The sequence below is a fragment of the Vulpes lagopus genome, chromosome 19 (genome assembly GCF_018345385.1).
Source record: "Vulpes lagopus strain Blue_001 chromosome 19, ASM1834538v1, whole genome shotgun sequence".
In the NCBI taxonomy this organism is placed as follows: domain Eukaryota; kingdom Metazoa; phylum Chordata; class Mammalia; order Carnivora; family Canidae; genus Vulpes; species Vulpes lagopus.
Genome location: NC_054842.1, coordinates 38565639 through 38590546, shown reverse-complemented (window position 1 = coordinate 38590546; position 24908 = coordinate 38565639). Strand labels below are relative to the sequence as shown.

Sequence of the window (24908 nt, the reverse complement as noted above, 5' to 3'; positions counted from 1 at the left end):
TAAAATTTGAATTAATAGGTATTTTGTGGGATGATATTTCAAGACTATGTAAATATCCTTTTTCTTACCACTTTCACCCACTAAAGCTTTAGTATCTCTTGATAATCCTCGTCTATCAGTTACTACTGTGATGTTTATAAATTGGTAGCTTTCTAATTGCATTATTTGTTTATATTTACTATTTGGTATCATATTGCAAAGAAGAGCTTTCCCTTCTTCCTCATTATTTGCTTCTATCAGTATGAAGTCCTGGATTGTTCTTTTATTCAAAGAGTTTGTATCAGTGTGTATCAGTGATACACTGAACAGTGTATCAGTTTGCTCAGTTTTTCCAAATTGTCCAGTTGTTGGCCCTTTCAGCGGACTCCTGTATACTTTTGATATGTCTCCATCATTTTTTGAGCTCTTCCTTACTGTAGGTACAATAAAATGTTCTAGTCTTATCTTGAACCTCTCTTGCCTCAACCCTGGTACTGGCTATTTCTTTCAGTGTGTTATCTAAAGCAACATAGTATGATATTTCAGAGCCTGAGTTTTATCACTTGTTAGCTTAGTTGATTTGGTCAAATTATTTAATCTCTGTAAGCCCCAGTTTTTATTTAGAAAATGCAGATTAAAATGGTACATATCTGATAGTGTTGTTGTGAGGATTAATTTAAATAATCCACTTGAACAATGCATATCACAGGGTAAATATGACATAAACATTGCCTATTATTGTTATTACATTACTATTCCCTCTTTTTTCCCCCCTTTAACAGGATGTTCTTTTAAAGAATTGTTGAAGACGAAGTTTTTTTTATTTTTGTTTTTTTGTTTGTTTTTTAATGGCTTTACAGAATTTTAAATTGAATACAATTTGACATGACGGCAAAAAATGTAAGTATTTGTAAATTTTTAAATGTAAGTATTTTTAAAGTGAGTTGTACTTTTTCCTATGCATATTTTCTTCACTATTCTAATTAATCAAGTTCAATGTACTGGCATTAATTTATGATTGTTTTTGTTTATGCAAAGAATGAGATACTAAACTTAAATGGTATTGAACATAGCCCTCGAATGGGCACTGTAGCATTCTTGTAAATTGCTGCCAACTTGCACCTTCTCAATAGCTACAAAATTACTATCTCTAGAAAGTTTCCCACCCCTCTCCTTTTTGGTACTGTAATAAATTTGTTTTGGTATTGCTGGAGATTTACTAGCCTTATTGAGAAAATCACTGTTTTCTTTGGCCCAGTTTTTTTCTTGTGGATTTACTCAAGGAAATATGTGTACTGGGATATTGTTCCAAAGAAGCTTGCTGTCTTCCATGAGATGGTTCCTGAGGAGACATTAGATTTTCAGTGTTTTGGAGAAGTTTGTTTGTTTCAGTTTGTTTCCTCTGTTTTAGGCTGTTATTTCTGACTCTGCTTCCTTTCAAGTTACATTCTTATTGTCAGACTGTAGCAGTAGATTTGTTTCCAGTTATGTGAAGAATTATGCCAGTAAATAAATACTAAAACATATAGGGAAATGTCTTATCATGGCTTTACTGTTCCCAGATTATGCTGTTGGAGTCTTTGGTTACATGTAACAGAAATCAGCTTAGGCTCCCTTAAAAAGGGAATTTATTATAAAGATCCAGGAATGTTTCATAGAGTTTAAGAGTAGGAATTTAGTGGGCCCTCAGAAAGATCTGGGTGCAAGAACTTGAAATGTACCAGGAATTGAAGCAGTATTTATATTCCGTTTATTATCTCTGCTTATCTGTGTGCAGCTGCTTAATATTCTGTCTCTCTCTGTAAATCATGCTCCTTAGATTTCCAGGCAGCATCTCAGTGTATGTGTTACAGAACCAGCCTGTTCAGAGAAAGAGAGGTGCAAAGAAAAGGAGGAAGGCAGCTTGACAGATCCATGTCAGGCTTGTCTGCCCATGTCAGCTCCAATTTCAGACTTCTTGGGGCCGACCTCTGGCACTGTTTAAGTGTGGTATCTACTAGTGGTTTATTTAACTGTGGCTGGGAGAAGCAAGCATTATATTGTGTGTGAAAAGTCTCCTTATCAGCCAGACATAGTTCCAAATACTGTCCATTATGCATCTAAAGAATAACATAAAAAAAACCTTCTTGATTTATCTATGTTTCTATTATTAACCTTGCTTATGACATGCTATAAGCAGATACAGATTTTGATTCATTATCATTTAACTAATTTTGTTAGAATAAATTATCAGGAATACTCTGCTTTAATTTACAGCTGTTATATATATTTGTTAAAGCGCTATTTGGGGAAAAGAAGAGGCAAAGTTTTAGTCTGTGTATTGGGAATTTTCTTGCAGGATATTATCTTTTTTTTTTTTTTTTGAGGATATTATCTTAATTTTTTTTCTCCTTAGGAAAAAAAAGGAGATAAAAGTTATCTTGAACCACAAGATGGTTAACATTCAAATAGCAAGCTATATTGGCTCAAAATGTACCTTGAGTCAAATATCATCTTCCTAGTCATATGTACAGTTTGCTATATTAAAAGTTGTTTCCCTAAAGTAACATAAGGCATTTGAACCGATGGTAATCCTACTCCTATTATTTTGTTTGTATATTTGGAAGAAATCAAACAGTGAGAAATATGTTTCTCTTTGTGCTCTGGCAACCTCGGGAGAGGATAAGTGATGAGCTGATACTCTTTTGATATAGAGTTAGGGACATGAAGAGGTCAAACCTCAGATTGGGCTGAGCTGATGCATGTGGGAAAGAATTGAAATAGGCTGTCTGAAAGTAACCAGTCAAATCATTAACCATTCTACAATAGAGAAGAACATTTTTGTGGCTTTTAATATGTTTTGTCAGGATACTTACTGAAAAGATTATACTAGTTCACAATGCCATGAGCAATTCATTCTCCTCTCCGCCCGCAATATATGTACCTAATACTGTTCTAGGCCTCTGGCTTCCTGGGGCTTATAGTGTCTGTAGTGAGAGAAGACAATAAGTACATATATAATGTCAGGCAATGGTAAATGTCATGAAGATAAATAAAACAAGTTAGAAGAGGGAGAGCTCTTTCAATTTATGTGTTCAGAAGAGTTCTCTGTAAGGAAATTAATTTTAGACAGAAATGCTCTTGAGTCTCAATCCAAGAAGAGGAAGTCAGATATACAAGTATCTGGGAGAAGAACATTCCAGGTAGAGTCAAGAAACGGTGTAGTTGTTCAAGGAACAGCAAGATGACTGGTTTATAAGTAGAACAGAGTAAGCAAGGAAGAGTGGTAGGAGATGAAGAAAGAAAGAAAGCAGGAGCCAGCTTATGTGGAGCCTCAAAGACTAGGTGATGGGTATGTATTTAAAACATCACTAAGAAGCCACTGGAGATTTGATGGAATAGTTGCATGACCTGACTTACTGTTTTAGAAAGTTTGTCCTGGCTGCTAAGTGAATAGACTGAAGAGAGGCATAATAGAAACAGACTCATTTGGCACTTGTCTCAGTAGTTCAGACAGCAGAGTATGATTTGGGCTGAGGTAATGATATTGGAGACAGGGAAAAGTGGCTGGATCTAGGTTGTATTTTTTTTTTTTTTTTAATTTATGATAGTCACACACACAGAGAGAGAGAGAGAGGCAGAGACATAGGCAGAGGGAGAAGCAGGCTCCATGCACCGGGAGCCCAACGTGGGATTCGATCCCGGGTCTCCAGGATCGCGCCCTGGGCCAAAGGCAGGCGCTAAACCGCTGCGCCACCCAGGGATCCCTCTAGGTTGTATTTGAAAGGACAGACATCAGGAGTTACTGAGTAATTAGGATATGGAGGCAGGGAGAAATTAAAGAAAACTTCTCAGTATTTGGCTTGTGTAACTGGGTAAAGGGCTATGCTGTTTAATGAGAAGAGAAACTCTTGGGGAACTGTGGGATTTTGTGGCAAACTCAACAATCATTTTGAACATATTAAGATTGACCTAAAGATGTCCAGGTGAGGATATTGGGTAGGTAGTTTGGTAAATGACTTTGGAGCTTAGGAGGAAGGTTGCAATTGGATATGGAAATTTTGGAGTCATTTCATATTAAGTTATTTTAAAGCTGTGGTACTCATGAGAGTATATAAGACATGAGAGTATATAAGACATGAATGGATAGAGTATACGTGAGGACCCAAGGTCTGAGCACAGGGATTTTCTAACATCTGGGGAGAAGCCGCAAAAGAGACTCAAAAAAAGACCAGAAAGGAAAGAAAGAGTGTTATCCTGATGACCTGGAGCCAAGTAAAGTGTTTTAAGAAGGAGGGAGTGATCAGTTGTGTCACATGACACTGAGAAGTAAAAACTCTTAGACATGGAAGAGATTGCCGAGGTCTTATAGAGGCATCATTAAACATATATTCAATTATTTATTCTCTTATTTTCTGTTTCTCATTTTACATATCTCGTATGAGGACAGTTTTTTGTGAAGAGTTGTTTTTGTCTTACCCATGCCATCGTATGTCTCATGATTGCAAATGATAGAAACCCTATTCAAAAGAGCTTAAGGCAAAAAATGTAATATATTTATTCACACACCTAAAGAGTCTGGGGTACTCTGGCTTCAAACACATCTGAATTGAAGAGACTGAATGGTGGTGTCAGGGAGGGATTTGTGTTCCTTTTTCCATCTCTTGGCTCTCTCTATATGGTAGCAAAATGCCCTATATTGTCCTTACAATTCTTACCTCAGTAGGAGAGAAGGAACTTTCCCTTTTTTGGCATTTATATTTCAAGTCCACAGAGGAACTTTGATTGGCCCTGCTTGGCCCACATGTTAGACAAGCCAGTGTGGAGAAAGAAGTGGGGCATGTCCTGGTCATGAGTCCACTTCTGCTGACATGGCACGGTTGAGGCCCAAAGATTAACAGTCATACTAGAGCTACATGGATGGATGGGATGGATCATTTTGCAAAAAGAAAGGTCTGTAGAGCAGGCAGTAAATTCATTGTTTCTGGGATAAAATTGTTGTCAAATAGTCTCTAGTATCCACTGATTACTCTTCATGACCACAAATGTAGGTGTGTTCTGACTTCAGCTCATTCAGTGTACAATAAAGAATCTTGAAAGTTAATTTGACATGTATTTTTTGCCTCGTCAAGCATCTTTTAAAAAATATGTAAACCATGATACTCATTACAGAAAAATTAGAGAATACAGATAAGGAAACTAGCCTAGAGATTATCAGCAGAATTTTGCCTAGGAAGACATCTGGTATATATACGTGTGTGTGTGTGTGTGTGTGTGTGTGTGTGTGTGTATAACAAAATGTATGTATATATTTTTAATAAAAATGAGATCATACTGTTTTATAACCTAATATTTAGTTTAATCTCTATGACAAATGTCTTTTCTTGTCTCAATATCTCTGCAACATCACTTTAAATGACTGTTTTATGTTATCTGCTGTATGGACATATTTATACCAGTTTCCTGATGTTAACTATACATTATTTCCCTTATTTTTTTTAGCTCTTTGTTTCTTTTTACTTACTCATGGGATTATTTCCATAAGGCAAAATCTTATGAAATTAGTGGCCCAAAGAGCTATGCTTTGGGTGAGGGAGGGCTTTTGTTTTATGTTGCTAAGCTGCATTTCAGAAAGGTTACACTAATTTATATATTCATCAGTAGTGAATTAAAGTGCCACTTCCCTTTATTTTCTTTTTAATCTTTGCCAGTGTAATCAGCAAAAAAAAAAAAAAAAATGGTACGTAATTTATTTATTTCTCCAATTACTAGTTAGGTCAAACTGACATTGTATATGTTCATTGGTCACTTGCATCTCTCTTTTGTGAATTGTCAGAAGAGTTAAAAGCATTACCATTTGAATAACTTGAGTATTGCTTTGTCACTATCATATTCACATAATTAATTAATTTGATCTAAGAAGCTCTCTGAATTTGTCATGCACATATGTATTATCGTCTCCGTTTAGCAGTGACTGTTCCAAGATCACCTTGCTTGTGAATGCAGAGCTGAACTTAGAGTATAGATCATCTCACTCTGAATCTTGTTTTGTTTCAGTTTTGTCAATGTTAAATGTCAGTAAAATTATAATGTTATTAATGGGAAATATGGTTTGAGTCTTAAAGTTGGTCTTGGATATTTTTTATTCTACAGACACTTAGTGACTGCTTGCAGTATACAACAGTGTTTGAATATCCAAATAGAAAACTTTTCTCAGGACCTTATTAGGTGAAAAATTTTACATAAAATGAGTTCACTTTTTTAGGTCTGTGAACTATTATTATATTCTTCTTAAATAGTAGAAGGAAAGAATAGTTGTTTTTAAATGCCTTTCCTTCTCTACTTTTTCTATACCCGAGTAATATTTTCTTTGTCTTTAAACTATAAAGTGTTTATTATAGCAGAGATTAATAAATTTTTGAAATTTTAACTTCAGTAGTATTTATATAAACTCTAAATACACTCTAGTAGTATTTAGTAGTTTTTATATAAACTATACTTTAGTAGTATTTACATAAACTCTAAAAAACACCTCCTCTCCACCTATTGGACCAAAATTAGCATATAGTATTGACTCAAAATTGACCTTTATCTTTTTAGAGTATAATTTGTTGGTTATTAAGATGCAGATGTACTGCTGCTTAAAATGTTTCCAAATTCATTCCTTGCCTCACTCTGCAGAAGTTGGCCATTAAAAGAGCAGGTGTTTAAACATAACAGTAACCCAGTAACTGTGAACTCTCCACTGTGAATATGTGGTTTCAGTTGAGGTTTTTGCCGTTATCTTTGTATAATAACAAAGAGTATAATCTGATGCTTTTGAAATTATTGTTAATACATGTATTAAATGATCACAGTGTATTAAGCATGGAATATTAAAAGCTGTCTTTGCCTTCTTTGCTTTCTTTCTAAAGTAGAACTCCAATGAAAGTTTTCTCTTCTTATAGCAGAAAAGTTTTTTTTTTGTTTTTTTTGTTTTGTTTTGTTTTGTTTTTTAAGGAAACATCTTAGTAGATGCCACAGTAAACTCTTGGCATTTACAAATTGAACACTTAACATTTAATATTTGTAAGCAATTCTTATGGTGGTAATTTGCTGCAAAGAGTACTTCTAATAGCATACTTATTTTTTTTCTAATAGCATACTTATAAGAAGCTAGATAGAATTAAGTATCTGCACCATTGTCTACAAAAAATTGAGAAGCTGCATTTTAGATGTCTTCCACTTAGCTGCTGTCATAAAAATTCAGTATTAGATGCTAGAGATAGGTTTGCATCAGAATTACTTTTCCATGATGTGAATGATATGTAGAAATATTTCTGGTAACGTATCTCTTGACAAAAAGAAATAGCTATTAGTAGTGCATTTGAATTACTAAATAATGAAATAATTAGCTCTTACATTATGAAATTGTAAAGTATTAAAGGAGTGCTAATGAAGAATATATAATGCTGCAGTGGATAGTTTAAAAACAACATTAAGTGCACAGATACAAAGTTATAAAGCTTTGTGTGCTTTAAAACCTTTTTGATGTGCTAGAACTTTGAAAGGATGTTGGAGATACCAAGTTAGCATTGATATTTGAAGATTATAAATCTACAAGGATTAAAACAATAACATAATAGTAATAGAATAATTTATTGGAATGTTGCTTTATGTCAAGTTTTTTTTCCTCCTGGCTCTATAATAAATTTTTTAAAATTCTGATGATCTATCACATTTAACTCTATGATTCCATGAAGTCCAGTGGCTATCACATTAATGAAATAAATGGTCTAAAGGTGAATTTACAAACACACTTGCTATAAATAGTCCCTCCAGTATCATATTAATAGTAAGGTTAACATATTTAAGCACTTTGTGCCAGATACTGTGCTAGATGCTTTACAAGAATTATCTTGATCTTTCTGATAACCTAAACTGGTAAACATTTCTAACACCCTTCAGTTATATTTGAGGAGACTGAGGTGTAGAGAGCTTGCGTGACTTGACCATGACCATGCATCTAGTAGCTTTGGTGAAGCAGAGTATGAATTCAAGCAGTTGGATTTGAGACCAGTAGACCTCACCTCTATGGTGTGGTATTAATGGCCTTTACCTGATCTATTACATATCATAATGTTGAAAAGTATTATAGAAAAAAAAAGTACTATAGGCAGCAATTATGAACAGCAAAAATTAAGGGCATCATGAAGGTGGAATTTTGTTATATCTATTGGCAACTTGACTGCTGCCACATTAACTTGCCTTCAAAAAAAAATCAGTAAAATCTATAGATTTCAATTCTGCACACAAGTAACATTATTTCATAATTTTTATCTTAATTTGGACAGTTCATGTTTTCCCATTTCAAACAATGTATTCTTTGTAATTCTACTTATATTGATGATATAGTTAATTTATTTTTATGTGGCTATCTATATTATTTGACATGGTTCTTCAGTAGGAAGTATAAAATAGCTTATTAAATGATCATGTAATTCTTAAGATCCTATTTTTAATTTTTAAAACTATTTGATTCAGGTTGGTTTGACTTCTACAAATGCAGAACTAAGAGGATTTATAGATCAGAATCTCAGTCCAACAAAAGGTAAGAACAGATGAATTGAAATTTTCTGCATTGAGCTTTTATTGCATTTGTTTTATAGAGTATGCAGCTAACGTGTATTACTTTATGTATAATAACAATTATGTAATATTACTGTGTTGTGTTATCATATACCAAATAACTTGTATCCTGTGAAAGTTCTGAGAGGTGGTGGGAGACAGAGAGTTAGGATGAGAGAGAGTGTGTGGCATTTTTTTTTTTTTAAGATTTTTATTATTCATTTGAGAGACAGAGCACAAGCAGGGGGAGGAGCAGAGGGAAGGGAGTAGCAGACTCCCTGCTGAGCAGGGAGCCCTATGTGGGGCTTGATCCCAGGTCCCTGAGACCATGACCTGAGCCAAAGGCAGATGCTTAACCAAGCGTCTGAGCCACCCAGGCACCCCTGAGAGTGTGTGTGGTATTTGTGTTACTTTTGTCCATCTCTTTCCTAAGAGGTCTTTAAAACCACCGTTTGTTTTTTTTTTGTTTGTTTGGTTTTTTTTGAGGGAGAAAGTGTGTGTGTGCATGCGCCAGAGCCCATGTGTGAGAAAGAGGGAAGAGTGGGAGGGATGGCAGAGAGAGAGTGGGGAGAGAGAATCCCAAACAGGCTCCATGCTCAGCACAAAACCCAACATGGGGCTTGATCTTACAACCCTGAGATCATAACCTGACCCAAAATCAAGAGTTGGATGCTTAACCAACTGAACCACCAAGGTGCCTCTAAGACTAGCTTTGATAAATAATCCTCTTACAATTGAAACTAACTGTTCAAGCCACTTTTTTCTTGATTTTCTTGTTTGATAGCCCTACTTCCTGGAATTCCTCTATCTAATATATAGTTTACTGAAGGAATGCTTATATCAGGAGTCTGACGTAGCAGTACAAGAATTTATGCAAGACACTGTATCTTGCTGTGTGTCAAAATTCAACAGTATTTTTTAGTATATAGCGATAACATACTGAAATATTTATAGTTGAAATGATAGGATGTTTGGGATTGGCTTCAAAATAATCTACTGGGGGAGGAAGAGTAAAGTGGGTAGGACTATAGATAAAACTATCTATGAATTGGTTAAATTCTTTATGCTGGGTGATAGCTTTATGGGGTTTCATTATTCCTTTCTCTCTTCCTTTATATATGTTTGAAATTTTTCATTATTAAAGGTAGGAACAAAATACATGTCATTATAATACAGATAGCTATGAAACAATTTCCTGAAAGAGTATATGCCCTGGAGAGAAGACTAGAGAAGTCTGTACTTCAATATAAAAAGGTCTAGCTTAATAATAAAGTCTGTAGAATTATTCTGAGAATTTAAGTATGTGTTATGAGACAGTAAAAGAGATACCACAAGCCTTAATGCTTTTCAGCTTTTCCAATGAGACAATTTGTAAATATTTTCTTCTATGCAGTAGGTTGTCTTTTCACTGTCTTTATAGTCTCCTTAGATGTGCCAAAGTTCTTTATTTTGCTAAAATCCAGTTCATCTATTTTTTTCTTTTGTTGCCAGTGTTTTTCATGTCATATCCATGACATGGTTGCCAAATCCAGTGTCCTAAAGATTTTCCCCAATGCTTTCTTCTAAGAATTTTATAGTTTTAGTTTGTTAGGTCTTTGATCCATTTTGAGTTAATTTTTGTATACGATATGAGTCAAACTGGAATATGGATATTCAAGTTTTTCCATTACCATTTGTTGAGAGACTGTCCTTTGACCACTGAGTGGTCTTGTCACCCTTGTCAAAAATCAATTGACTATATATGTGAGGGTTTATTTTTAGGCTTTTTATCCTTTTCCCTTGGTCTATGTGTCCATATGCCAGTACCATAATGTTTTAATTACTGTAATTCTGTAATAAATTTCAAAGTTGAGAATTGTGAACCCTTTAACTTTATTCTTCTTTTTCAGGATTGTTCTAGCTATTTAGGATTCCTTGAAATTCCACATGAATTTGAGGATCAGCTTGTTTTTTTTAATTTTATTTATTTATTCATGAGAGACACACACACACAGAGAGAGAGAGAGAGAGAGGCAGAGACATAGAGAGAGAAGCAGGCTCCTCACAGGTGAGCCCAATGTGGGACTCAATATCTGGACCCTGGATCATGCCCTGAGCCAAAGGCAGATGCTCAACCACTGAGCTACCCAGGCGTACCAGCTAATGTTTTTCTTTGTTCCAGGAGAGCTATCGGGATACCACATTACATTTCATGACCATCATCTTTAGGCTCCTTTTGTCTGTGACAGTACCTCAGGCTTTCTGTGTTTCTAATAACAGCCTTGAGGTGTAATTTTCAGGGATTCTGTAGAATGTCCCTCAATTGGGATTTTTCTGATGTGCTTCTCATGATTAGATTAGGGTTATGAGTTTTTGAGAGAAAAACCACAGAGATAAAGTGCCATTTTCATCACAGCATATCAAAGGTCTATACTGTTAACTGGCTTATCATTGTTGCTGTGAACCTTTATCACTTGGCTGAGCTAGCATTTGTCATGTTTCTGTACTGTACAGTGACTCTCTCCCCTCTCCCCCTTTCCATACTGTAGTCTTTGAAAGGAAGTCATTATGTGGAGCCCATGTTTGAGGAATGGAGAGGTTGTTCTACCTCTGTAAGAGGAAGTATCTACATCATTATTTGGAATTCTTCTGCACCTAGATTTGTCTCTCTTATTTATTTATTTACTGCTTTATTTATATTAGTATGGACTGATGATATTTAGTTTATACTCTGGGCTTTATAGTCCAATGCTACTTAATTTTCTGCTTATTACAACTGTGGCCGTTGGAAGCTTTCAGTTGGTTTTCTGTTCCTTTGACTTTATGTACCTTGTCGTGGGTTTTTCTTTTTTTGTTTGTTTGGTTTTGTTTTGAACTCTTACTTTTTAGCACTACAAGATGCTCCAGGCTCATTTTACATATTTCCTGCCCACTCCTCAGATCAGTCATTTTTCCAGAGAGTCCTGATTCCTCTTAATGGAAAATATTAGAAACCAAGATCTTGGTGCTGCTGGGTGAACTCATTGCTGCTGGGATGGTGTCTTTCTTTTTGATATACTGTTTTCCTGTGTGTCTGTGATAACACACTTTTTAAGACTTTCCTAAAAAGCAGTACAGTGAGGCAGTTAAGAACAAGGACTCTAGAGGACTTGATGTGATCTTGGTTGCACTTCTTAAACCTAACCTGAGCAATGTGTAAACCTGAGCAAGTTGATCTCTCTAAGCTAAAATATCCACATCTGTAATGATGCAGATTAATAATATTAGGTTGCTCATAGAGTGTTGAAGGATTAGGTAAAGTAATGCACATAAATCATTTAGCACAACACCTAGCACATAGCAAGCATTCATTAAGTGCTTACTCCCTTTCCTCATATTAATATTTTCATCTTCCTTTTTGGCTGGTCTCTTTTGGTCTACTCTTCTTAGCTCTGTCTTCTAAATCTCCATGGCGTTTTGTCTTAGGTTTTCTTCTCATATGGTACATTCTCCCCAGGCAATATCATCTATTCTCAATTGCTTTAGTTATCATTTACTAAAATCTGTATCTCTGACCCAAACCTTGTCTTGAGTTGTTATATACCCAGCTGCTTATTGGATACCATCATTTGAGTAACTTCCCTGCATCTCAGACTCAGTCTGTCCAGAATCAAAATGATTACTTCACCCTCTTATCACTTCTTGGCCTTTTGGCTAAGGTCAAGTGTATTTCACCCTCTCAAAACACACTCTCCCATTTTCCTTATCTGACTGAATAGTAGTATCTATCCATTGCCCAGACACTGAGGCCTCATCTTTGATTCCGTTTTCTTTCTCTCTCCTTCCAATCAAATCATTTATAAGGCTTGTTCTTTCTGCATCCTCAGTCTTGCAGTCCTCCCCATGCGTTTTCTCTATCTCTGTTGCTACTATCTTAGTTTGGACTGCTAAAAACCATTTCCTGGATTACTGCAACTGCTGTACTTCCAGATTTCTTTCTTTCTCTTTCATTTACTGTGGTATAGCTCTCAAACATAAATCTGAACAGTCTTTCCATGTTAGAAAAAAACTAGTTTAGTTGTTCCTTATTGCCCTCAAGATAAAGTCCAAACTCTTATTTGAAAGATCCTTTGGGCGCCTGGCTGGCTCCATCAGCAGAGTGTGCGACTCTTGATATCAGGGTTGTAAGTCTGAGCCCCACGTTGGCTGAAGAGATTGGTTAAAAATAAAATCTTTTTTTAAAAAAATAAAATTAAAAAAAAAATCCTTCGTGATGTGCTTCTTACTTTTATCTTTAGCATTATCTCAGATGCCTCTTCTTCTGCCACATTGAGTTACATTGTCTCTCTTCACTTTCTGTGTCTGTCTCTCTCTTTACCCATCTCTATACTCTTCTCTGTGTCTGGAATGCCGTGATCCCCAACATTGCCCTCCATTCTACTCCTGATATATTTTGCCTGGCTAATTTCTGTTCATTACTCACATCTAAGTTTAGGTCTTATTTCCACCTGGCCCATAATCCTCTACTACTCTCTCCTTATCCCTGTGGTAGCATTTATCACACTGTACTTTAATGACTGGTTTATTATTGGTCCCCCTCCTCTGATTCTGTAAAGTCGAAGACTTTGTCTCAATTAATCATTATATCTCTAGGACAGGTATTTCAAAGTATCTATCCCATAGTATCTGTCCTAAAGTAGAAATGTTGTTGAAAGAATGTATGTCCTTACCTTCTGTCTATGATTCCTTTGGCCACTGGGCAAATTCCAATTTGCTTTTTAAAATCTAGCTGACCACGAATTCCTCTGTAGCTCCTTACTATGCCTCTTTTGTGTTAACCTTTGGACTCTATACATACTTTATTATTGTTCTTATCACATTATATTGTATTTCTTTATAGCTTGCCCTTTTCTTTTGCTAAACTCTGAGCTCCTTGAGAGCAGGGTCCTTTTTCCTCTTTTTGTCTTCAGAGTCTAGCTCGGTGTCTAGCACAATTATATTCAGTAAATATTGAACTGCAGGAGTCTGTTTTGCCATACATTTCCAGACTTTTAATAAAAATGTTTATCTCATCTTTGAGAAGTGTAGAAAGAAAGAACTTATCAAAACTTGTTGAAAACGGTGTTAAGGAATTTAGTGAATACGGTTTCTGAGCTGTTTAAGACACATATTTAAGGGTTGGGGGCTTAAAAGTTACATAATTAATTAAAATAAGAACAAGCCTGAAGATAATTATATTCACTTATAACCAGGGGAGTAGTAGAGGAATTAAAAGCGGTTGAGTATTTGTATGTCCTTGTCATAAATCATGTAATTGTGCATTATTAAGAAAAATAGAAGGTAAAATACTGTAATGTAGAACCTCACTATGTATGGTGTTGAAAGTCCATCAGTATCTTTGGTGAAGATCAAGGATCTCTCAATTATCTGAGAGGCAAATACTATTGGGTGGTCTATACGTTTGATATTCCTGGCATGTGTATACTTGCCTGCGAGTTATATGCAGTCCTCTGGGAAGCTGCCTGTTCAGCAGCTGTTAGAAGAGTTGCACCTGTGGGATGAATTGCTCATGTCTTTGCAGGTGAGTGAGGTCTGCAATATATCCTCCACTTGTTCCTTTATAACCCCGGCAGAGCAATTCCACTTTGTCAGCTCCTTCATTGCTTGCACATCAAATTTAAAATATGCATATCTTCTACTGGCTGCGAGTTCTACACTATCCAAGGGATTGCAATACCTATGGCTCTTAAAATTACAACCTATTAAAATGAATTCAGCAACTGAAAAGAGGGAATCACTGAATAATCAAACAGATTCCTCATGTGGAAGCAGAACTAATGGAAAAGATGAGAGAAAGCTGTGATAGAAGAGGGAATGAAAACTCTCAAGAGGATACAGCTGCAACATAGAAAAAGTTGCTTTGGAACTAAAAATGTATTCAGAATTCTTAAGTCTAAGAAAGACTGAAAATAAGAAATGACCAAAGATATACAGTGAGCAAAACAATGTTGATATCAAATAAAATATACTAAAAGCCTCAAGGCATTAAATGGATAAAGAGGAATATTGTATGGTGATACAAGTGAACAAGCCAACAATCCAATTTTTAGAGAATGGACAAAATTTATGAATAAACAATCAAAGAAAAAGAAATATTAATGGGTCTTACACAGATGAAAAAGTACTCCACCTCGTTCATAAAACATGAAACTTAAAAGTACACTGAGTACCACTTTCCACTCTATAAGATTGGCAAGTATTAAGAAGTTTGATAAAAACACTATTGTCAGTGGTGTAGGGTAACATATGCTCTCTTAAACTGCTAGTAGGAGCATAAATTAGTACAGCCTTTATGGGAAGCAATTTCACAATAATTAATCATTCACATTTCCTATAACCCAGCAGTCCCAGTTTTAGGAATTGTTTGTACTGATGTGCTGGCAGATTTGGAGGGTGAAACTTAATCTTTACAGTATTATATGTAATAGCAAAATATTAGAAACTGTAAGTTCACCAGTAAGATTTGATTAAATAGTGTTCATTGCTTCTCGGCCTTTTGGCTAAGATCAAGTGTTGATTAAATAGTGTTCAACACATATAATGGAATACCATGTAGATAAAAAATTGGGAATAAGAACCCTATGTACAACTATTAAATGATCTACAAAGACACATTAAGGTAACAAAAGTGTGGAACAACATGCTGTGTCTATAATCATTTGTTTAAAAAGAAGTTACATACAAGCATAATGTTTCTTGTAAGGATACACAAAGACTTGACATTCCTTATCTGCTGGTAGAGAAACTGACTTTCACAAATAACTTTTTAATTTTAATGAAATCCAGCTTACCAGTTTTCTTTGTCAAGGATCATGCTTTTTTGGTGTTATGTCTAAAAAGTTATTACCTGGGGTGCCTGGCTGTCTCGGTTGGTAGAGCGTGTCACTCTTGATCTCGGGATAGTGAATTCAAGCCATTGAGTATAGAGGTTACTAAAAGAAAAAAGTCATTACCAAATCCAAGGTCACTTAGACTTTCTCCTGTTTTTCTTCTAGGAATTTTACTGTTTATATTTAGGTCAGTGATCCATTTTGATCTAAGATTTGGTATAAGATTTATGTCTAATTTTTTTTTGCATGTAAATGTCTAGTTGTTCCAGCTTCATTTGTTGAAAAGGTTATCCTTTCTCCACTGAATTGCCTTTGCACCTTTGTCAAAGAGGAGTTGAATATATTTGTGTAGGCCTTTTCATGTAAATTTTATTTTTTTTAAAGATTTTATTTATTTGAGAGAGAGAGTATGCACGTGCACAAGAAGGGGGAGAGGCAGAGGGAGAGAGAGAGAGAAATAGATTCCCTACTGAGCAGGGAGTGCAACATAGGGCTCAACCCCAGGACACCAAGACTGTGACCTGAGCTGAAGACAGACACTTAACTGACTGAGCCACCCAGGCATCCCCATGTAAATTTTATTTTTATTTATTTATTTTTAAAGATTTTATTTATTTATTCATGATAGAGAGAGAGAGAGAGAGAGAGAGAGAGAGAGGCAGAGACACAGGCAGAAGGAGAAGCAGACTCCATGCTGGGAGCCTGACGTGGGACTAGATCCTGGGACTCCAGGATCATGCCCTGGGCCAAAGGCAGGCGCTGAACCACTGAGCCACCCAGGGATCCCCCCATGTAAATTTTGAAATTAGTTTGTTGATATCCACAAAATTATTGGGATTTTGACTAAGTTTGTACCGAATCTATATATCAAACTGGGCGTGACTGACATCTTCACAATATTGATTCTTCCTAGCCATGAACATAAAATATCTCTCCATTTTAGATCTTTGATTTCTTTCGTCAGTTTTGTGGTTTTCCACATAGAGATCTTATACATATTTATTGGGTGTATACTTAAGTTTTGTTTTGTTTTGTTTTAGTGCTAATGTAAATGGTCTTGTGTTTTTAGTTTCAAATTCCAGTTATTCATTGCTGGTATATAAGAAAGCAGTTGAATTTTATATATTAACCTTGTATCCTGCAACCTTGCTTTAGTCACTTATTAGTTTGAGGAGTTTTTTCTATTGTAAATGATATTTTTAATTTCAATTTTCAATTCTCTGCTAGTATGTAGACATATAGTTGATTTTTATATTTTGATCTTATAGCCTGCCACCTCATATAACTCATTTCTAGTAAGTCTTTCCTAAATTGCTTAGGAGTTTTTGTAAGTTTTTATTTGAATTCCAGTTAGTTAACATACAGTGTAATATTAGTTTCAGGTGTACAGTATTGTGATTCATCACTTCCATACAACAGCCAGTGTTCATCACAAGTGCTGTCCTTAATCCTCATCACCTATTTAACCCTTGCCCCCACCCTCCTCCCCAGTAACCATCAGTTTGTTGTCTATAGTTAAGAGTCCATTTCTTGGTTTGTTTCTCTCTCTTTTCTTTCTTCCCTTTATTCATTTGTTTTGTTTCTTAAATCCCACATATGAGTGAATCATATGGTATTTGTCTTTCTCTTACTGGATTATTTCACTTAGCATAATACTCTCTGGCTCTATCCACATTGTTGCAAATGGCAAGATTTCATTCTTTTTATGGCTGAGTAATATTCCATTGTATATATGTGTACCACATCTTCCTTATCCATTTATCAATTGTTGGACTCTTGGGCTGTTTCCATAATTTGGCTGTTGTAGATAATGCTACTATTAGCATCAGCATGTATCCCTTTGAATTAGTATTTGTGTATTCTTTGGGCAAATACCCTGTCGTGCAATTGCTGGACTGTAGAGTAGTTCTATTTTTAAGCTTTTTAAGGAACCTCCATACTGTTTTCCACAGTGGCTGCACCAGCTTGCATTCCCACCGTTAGTACAAGAGGGTGGGAATCTCCACCAACATCTGTTGTTTTCTTGTGTTATTAATTTTGGCCCTTCTGATAGGTGCAAGGTAATATCTCATTGTAGGTTTTTTTTTAATAATTTTTTTAAAGATTTATTTATTTATTCAGAAAGAGAGAGAGAGAAAGGCAGAGACACAGGCAGAGGGAGAAGCAGGCTCCATGCAGGAAGCCCGATGTGGGACTCAATCCCGGGTCTCCAGGATCACACCCCAGGCTGCAGGAGGCACCAAACCGCTGCGCCACCCAGGATGCCCTCTCATTGTAGTTTTGACTTATCCCTGATGATAAGTGATAATGAGCATCTTTTCATGTATCTGTAGGTCTTTGGAGAAATATCGGTCCATGTATTCTGCCCATTTTTTAATTGGATTATTCATTTTTGGGGTGTTGAATTTTATAAGTTCTTTATATATTTTGGATACTAACCCTTTATCAGATATGTCATTTGCAGATATCTTCTCCTATAGCATACATTGCCTTTTAGTTTAGTTTTTTTTTTTTAATTGTTTCCTTTACTGTACAAAAACTTTTTATCTTGGTGAAGTCCCAGTAGTTTATTTTTGCTTTTGCTTCCCTTGCTTCAGGAGACATATCTAGAAAGAAGTTGCTATGGTCAGTGTCAGAGTGCTCTCTTGGGGATTTTTATGGTTTCAGGTTTCCCATTTAAGTCCTCAATATGAATTTTGAGCTTATTTTTGTGTATAGTGTAAGAAAGTGGTCCAATTTCATTCTTTTGCATGTTGCTGTCTAGTTTTCTCAATACCATTTGTGGAGGGGACATTCTTTTTCCTATTGGATATTCTTTCCTGATTTGTTGAAGATTAATTGACCATATAATTGTAGGTTCATTTCTGGGTTTTCTGTTCTGTTTCATTGAGCTATGTGTCTATTTTTTGTGCCAGTACCATACTGTTTTGATTACTACAGCTTTGTAACATAACGTGAAATATGGATAAATTCCTTTGAATTTTCTGTATATACTATCATGTCATTTGCTATTAAAGTCAGTTTTACTTTTTTCTTTCCAATTTGTATTTCTTTTTCTTTCCTGATATCACTGGTTAGAACTTCCAGTTCAAAGTTGAATAGAAATGGTGAGAGCAGAAATCCTTGCGGTGTTCCTGATCTTAGGAGGAAAGACAGCATCAAGTCTGTGTTATTAGGTATGATGTTAGCTGTAGAGTTTTCATAGCTGCCTTCCATCTGGTTGAGTAAGTTTCCCTTCTATTCTTCTGATTGTGAATAGTTGTTGGATTTCATTAAATGTTTTTTTCTCTACCTATTACAATGATTATATGGTGGGATATTTTTAGCCCATGAGTACAGTGAATTACATTGATTGATATTCACATGTCACAAAAACTTTGAACTCCCTGGATGAACACCACTTAATTATGGGAGAAACATAAATTCTCCATTTGGAGAGTATTGTTGCTTAGGACCTGTTCTATACTATTCTTATTCTTTTCTAATCTAGAGATGATTCTGGGATCTCTGAGTAGCAGCAGGGAACTAGCTAAGGTTAGAGTACATAAATTTTAGTGAAACTAATTGTTTCAGGCTTTGTAACATTTTTTTTCCAAAGATTTTATTTATTTATTCATGAGAGGCACAAACACACACACACACACACACACACACACACACACACACACACAGAGGCAGAGACGCAGGCAGAGGGAGAAGCAGGCTCCATACAGGGAGCCTGATGTGTGACTCCATCCTGGGTCTCCAGGATCACACCCCGGGCCGAGGGCGGGGCTTAAACCGCTGAGCCACCGGGGCTGCCCTTTGTAACATTTTTTAACAAATCTTCACAGCCTGGGAACAGGAAAAAAGGAATTTGTGGGCTAAGCAGTAGGAACAGAAGGAATTCACAGTTCTACCAAAGTGTTGCTGGAATGGCTCCCTATAGGGACTTTAATAGTGCATTTCTGCCAAGAAGGGAACCTTTACTTTTAAAAAAAATTTTAATTCAATTTAGCCAACTTATAATACATCATTAGTTTCAGATGTAGAGTTGAACCTTTACTTTCTTGATGAGAAAAAAATTCAAAAGGAGTTGGAAAGGTGAAAAAGGTAGGGAATTGGTGTTAAAGATTATTTTAGTGTTCAAAATCTTAAAAATAAATTAGCTTATATAATTTAGACTTGTATGTTTAATTTAAAAGGCTGCTAACATTTGCCCATATTCTCTTTCTCAGAATTTACTTCACAGTTTAAGTCCTAAAATATCTAGTAAGCGTTTGTTTTGTTTTATATTACTTTGAACAGTAGATATAAGCAACATTTGGTTGCTATTTCTATACAGATTCTTTGGCAGGCTTCTAAATCTGAGGTCATATTAGGGTGAGTTTGGCCTCTCTTACTGTGCAAGACTTAGTAAGAGATTGTAATTTAATAAACACGGTGAATGGTTCTGGCTTTGCCTTTTGAATCTGGGTTTGGTTTCAGGATATTTAAAAATATCTTAATGATCTGAAAATAGACAACTATCCCATTCTACAAATAGTTTTATTGACCTGCTCATTCCAGTACCTTGCTTTTCCTGAAGGACCTGTGCCATTTGATCTTCTTCTCTCTTGTATTTTTCCTGTTTTATCTAAGATAAGTTTTATTTAAATAATAGTGTTGGGTTACCATGATAGTATTTAATTATACTAGAATTTAATAAGAATTGCCTTTTAGAAATAAAATATAAGAAGTTCCTGATTTAAAACAATGAAAAAAGAAAAAATTAAAGTGTTTTTAAGTAGGCTGTGGTTACCACATCTTTTATCTTCCTGTTAACTGCTTTCACAATGTATATTGTGGTTGGTTGAATTACATAACTTTGCTCTGTGTTTTGATTGCATATTGTAGATTTATAAATAGCTTTGATAATGTAATATGTTATAGCTGAGTCACAATCAAAGGATTTTTTTCATTTTTAATATAAATTTTTATTGTCTATTCTGATAATTCATAGAAATTGCTTTATTTTTAAAAGTATGACATGATGATACCTGTTTTTTTTTTTTTTTTTTTTTATGATAGTCACACGCAGAGAGAGAGAGAGAGAGGCAGAGACACAGGCAGAGGGAGAAGCAGGCTCCAAGCATCGGGAGCCCGATGTGGGATTCGATCCCGGGTCTCCAGGATCGCGCCCTGGGCCAAAGGCAGGCGCTAAACCGCTGCGCCACCCAGGGATCCCGATACCTGTTTTTTATAATTCTTAAAATAATTGTTTTTTATGAAAGGATGATAAACTTATATTCTTTTTGGAGAATATAAGTTTGGATATCTGCAAACTTGTTTCTATATTATTTTAGTACTTTCAATGAATCACCTTATAATTCAGTTGGCAGAGTAGAGTACTGTTGAAATTAAAAGGTCCTTTTTTTTTTTTTTAAAGATTTTATCTATTTGAATGAGAGAGCAAGCACAAGCCTGGGAGAGAGACAGAGGGAGAGGGAGAAACCTCCTCCCACAGAGCAGGGAGCCTGAGACAGGCAGCCCCATCCCAGGATCCTGGGCTCTTGACCTGAGCTAAAGCCACTCAACCAACTGAACTGAGCCACGCAGGTGCCCCTAAAAGGTCTTTCTTTATGTGATTTCTGATTTGCTTAGTATTTTGAAAGTGGAGTTGATCTGATTGTTTTGTTTCCTATTCCTGTATGGCCCATTGTACTTTGACTGAAGAAAACCTTTTCACACCTTTAACTTCAGCTAGCCATCTTACTTACTGGTAACATTATTGGTAACAATTATACTGGTTAGTTTCAAACCTTAAAGGAAGAAGATGATTTTGATTGCACTTGGAATTTAGTTCTAAAGCTCTCGTCTTACATGTTTTCATTTTTGAATTTCTTTATCTAAATTTGTCTTGTCTGTGACCAACATAAAATGCATGAGTTGCCAAATCCAAAGGCAAAATATCAGAAAACATGCCATAAAGCTATTTAAGAGCTTTGTTGCCAACACAGTGTTTTTAAAATCAAATCTAGCAATTTATTTTTTTACAGATTTTATTTATTTCCTGGAAAGAGAGACAGAGCGTTTGCGTGGGTGGGGTGGGGCAGAGGGAGAGGGAGAGGGAGAGACAGATTCCCCACTGAGCAGGGAGCCTGATGCAGGGCTTAATTCCAGGACACCGAAAATCTAGCAATCTAAATAGCAGATGTTCTGGAAAGATTAAATTGCCTAATCTGACATTTAACCTGGTTTCTCCTCTTCTTTATTTTTTTATTTTATTTTTATTTTTTTTTACCTACTCCCTCCTCTCCTCTTTTTAAAATAAATTACATAGTAAAGTAAAATAGTAGCTGAAATAATCTTTTCTTAAATTTTTTTTTTTTATTTATTTGAGAAAGAGAGAGAGTGTGTGAGCAGGGAGAGGGGGAGGAAGACATAATCTGAAGCAGAATCTGCATGATCAAGGAGTCCAATGTGGGGCTCCATTCCATGACAATGAGATCATGACCTGAGCTGAAACCAAGAGTCAGATATTTAACCAACTGAACCACCTAGGTGCCCCTGAAATATTCTTTTTTTAAAGTTGTATCTGTCTTGACTTTTAATAGCATAGATTTATTCTTGTCTGGTTTTATGCTTTATATATGGAATCATATAATATTTATTCTTTTTTGACTACCTTCCCTGCTCAACATTATGCTTGGGAGATTCATCCATATTGTATATAGTTTTAGTTTGTATTTTCTCATTGCTATATAATATTATATTGTGTGAATAAACCATAATTTATTTATTCTAATGTTATTCAGCATTCGGGTAGTTTTCTGTTTGGGTATATTACAATTAATGATCTTATGAACATTCTAGTCCAATCTGTTGGTGAACACATACATTCATTTCTGTAGAGCATATACCTAGGATTGGAATTGTTTGGTTAGAGTATACATATGCTCAGCTTTAGTAGATACTTCCAGATGACTTGTTTCAAAGTGATAATACCAATTTACACTGTTACTAGCAGTATATGAATATTCCCTATTGCTCATATTCTTATATTCTTGCTAATACTTGGTATATTTCATCTTTTTCCTTATACTCATTCTGGTGGGTGTTTAGTGGTAATACACTGTGGTTTTAATTTGCATTTCTGTAATGATTAATGCGGTGAAGAATCTTTTCTGTATTTTTTGTTATGAATTATGATAAAACATTGTGATAGTATACAGTTCTGTATCAGATATATTTGTTTCATTCCAGAGAGCTGAATTACAAGAATTACTTTACAAGCATTATGTGCATTTAAAGGATATTATAACAAGTCAAGGCTGTGGATGTGGATTTTTAAAATAGCATACATTTAGTATTTGAAGTAAGACTAAAGTATTAATATAATAACCTGTAATATAACATCTAATGAAATTTGGTTCAAATCTCTCAAGTGTATTTTTATAATTGAATTTTATTTTTGTATGACTTCAGTTATAAAATTGAAGATACTTTTCTTGGCAAAAACAGGTAAGTAGTTTGATAGATTTTGTTGGCTATTGTAATATGAAACATGACTAGATTCAAATAAAATGCTTATAAAGCACTACACAGATTTTTTTTTTTTTTACTACACAGATTTTTTTTTTAATTTTTATTTATTTATGATAGTCACAGAGAGAGAGAGAGGCAGAGACACAGGCGGAGGGAGAAGCAGGCTCCATGCACCGGGAGCCTGATATGGGATTCGATCCCGGGTCTCCAGGATCGCGCCCTGGGCCAAAGGCAGGCGCCAAACCGCTGCACCACCCAGGGATCCCTACTACACACATTTTTATATTACTTTTAGAGCTTTAATAACTTTTAAAATTCTCTTTTTTAAAATGTTTTTAACATCTTGGGTTTTTTTTTTCCATTTTATCCACCAGTACCCTCTTCCTAACTCTACACATATAATTCTTAGAATTGATTCCTTTCTTCCTGTTGTCAGAATCCTTAGCATGAAGTGGAAAGCACAAAACAATTCAAAAACCTCTCCACCAAAACAATTGTGTTTGTGTATATGTATAGTTTTATTTATATATTTTTCTAATTTATTTTTAATGTAATTTCTATATTTTTATATAATTTGCTATCAATGTAATCTTATTAGTCTCTTTTGTATTTTAAGATTGTAATGGCAGGCTCTTGAGACAAAGGTAGGACTTATACCTAGCATAGTACCTGACACATAGAGACTTAATATCTGTTGAGTGGATGAAACAATGACAAAATTCAGTCAAGTTTTTCTATTTTCAGGTTTTGTTGCAGTTTCCACTTGTCTCCTCCCCTCCAATTTTGGCTCTCTAGTTTATAAAGGAGTATTTGACGGGACTAAGAAAAAGTTGTTGGTGGTGAAATTTTTCAAAGTGGAACTTTCTCTCAAGATAATCAGTGAAATAAATTCTGCGATGTATATTGATTACTTACAAAGAGAACTAGAAAAAAAAATGACGTTTTATAAGGAAGAAAATAAAAGAAGTTCCATATATGAGGAAAGAGAACTGAAGACAGAGAGATTAGAAACCATGAAACTGTGTCTGAGTCACATCTCTTATCCTAGATGATATTAGTGAATTTTTGTTGAGTGGGATTTTTTCTACTCTGAGTCATAATATTTTATAGTGTACTATTTAGTTAGAAAAGATAGGTAATCTCTAGAAATTGTTGATTGTTTTGCTGGCGAGTTTTTAAAGCTTTCTTGGTTTTTGGGTCCAGATCTTTAGACCTCACTATGAACCAACAATGGTTCTTAAGAAACATTGGATACAGTCAATGTAAAACCTTAACCATATGTGTTAATGTGGCTATAGAGAAAATGCATGTGTCTTAGGCTTAGACCTGATACCTTAGGGCTTTGTTTTTTATGTGTATCAATTTTTTTAAGATTTTATTTATTTATTCATGATAGACGCAGACAGAGAGAGAGAGGCAGAGACACAGGCAGAGAGAGAAGCAGGCTCCATGCTGGGAGCCCAACGTGGGATTCGATCCTGGGACTCCAGGATCACGCCCTGGGCCAAAGGCAGGTGCCAAACCACTGAGCCACCCAGGGATCCCCCTATGTGTATCAATTTTAGATAGTCAAAGCAAATATAGAAAATTGCTTCCTAATTCTGGAGAAAAATAGCTGAAAAGTGTTGTTTTATTCTGTAATATCAGATACTTGAATTCAGAGATATTCTAGATATTTTTTGCTTTGATTAGTATGTTCTTTCTTTTGATTCCTGGAATTAGTATACCAATGTAAATTTTAAGTAAATTGGATATTTAAAAAACAGAATACTTTAAAATGTTAGCTGACATAAAAATGTCTAGAAAACATGGGTTAGTTAGATCAGGCTATACCTAAATCAGTGAAATAACTATCCTGGAGATATAAGTCCTTTAAGGCAATATCCTTATTTCAGTTTCTATGAAAATTGAATTGAGGATCTTGTAAAATAACTGACTGTTTTGCAGGCCATCAGGAGAAAAGTGACATCTGATCTATCTGGAACACAG

General features: G+C 35.1%; 1 protein-coding gene across 5 annotated transcripts in view; it reads left to right on the top strand.

Annotated features, from left to right (window-relative positions):
• Positions 1–24908, top strand: part of TFDP2 (transcription factor Dp-2) — a 162344-nt gene that overhangs the window by 47827 nt on the left and 89609 nt on the right. For 4 of the 5 annotated variants that reach the window (XM_041733856.1, XM_041733855.1, XM_041733852.1 and 1 more), the window contains exons 2-3: positions 762–879; positions 8482–8548. In XM_041733856.1, the coding sequence (XP_041589790.1) occupies positions 865–879; positions 8482–8548 (82 nt within the window). In that variant the 5' untranslated portion in view covers positions 762–864. The remainder of the gene's footprint in view (positions 1–761; positions 880–8481; positions 8549–24908) is intronic. The other variant, XM_041733854.1, reaches the window with a different exon arrangement.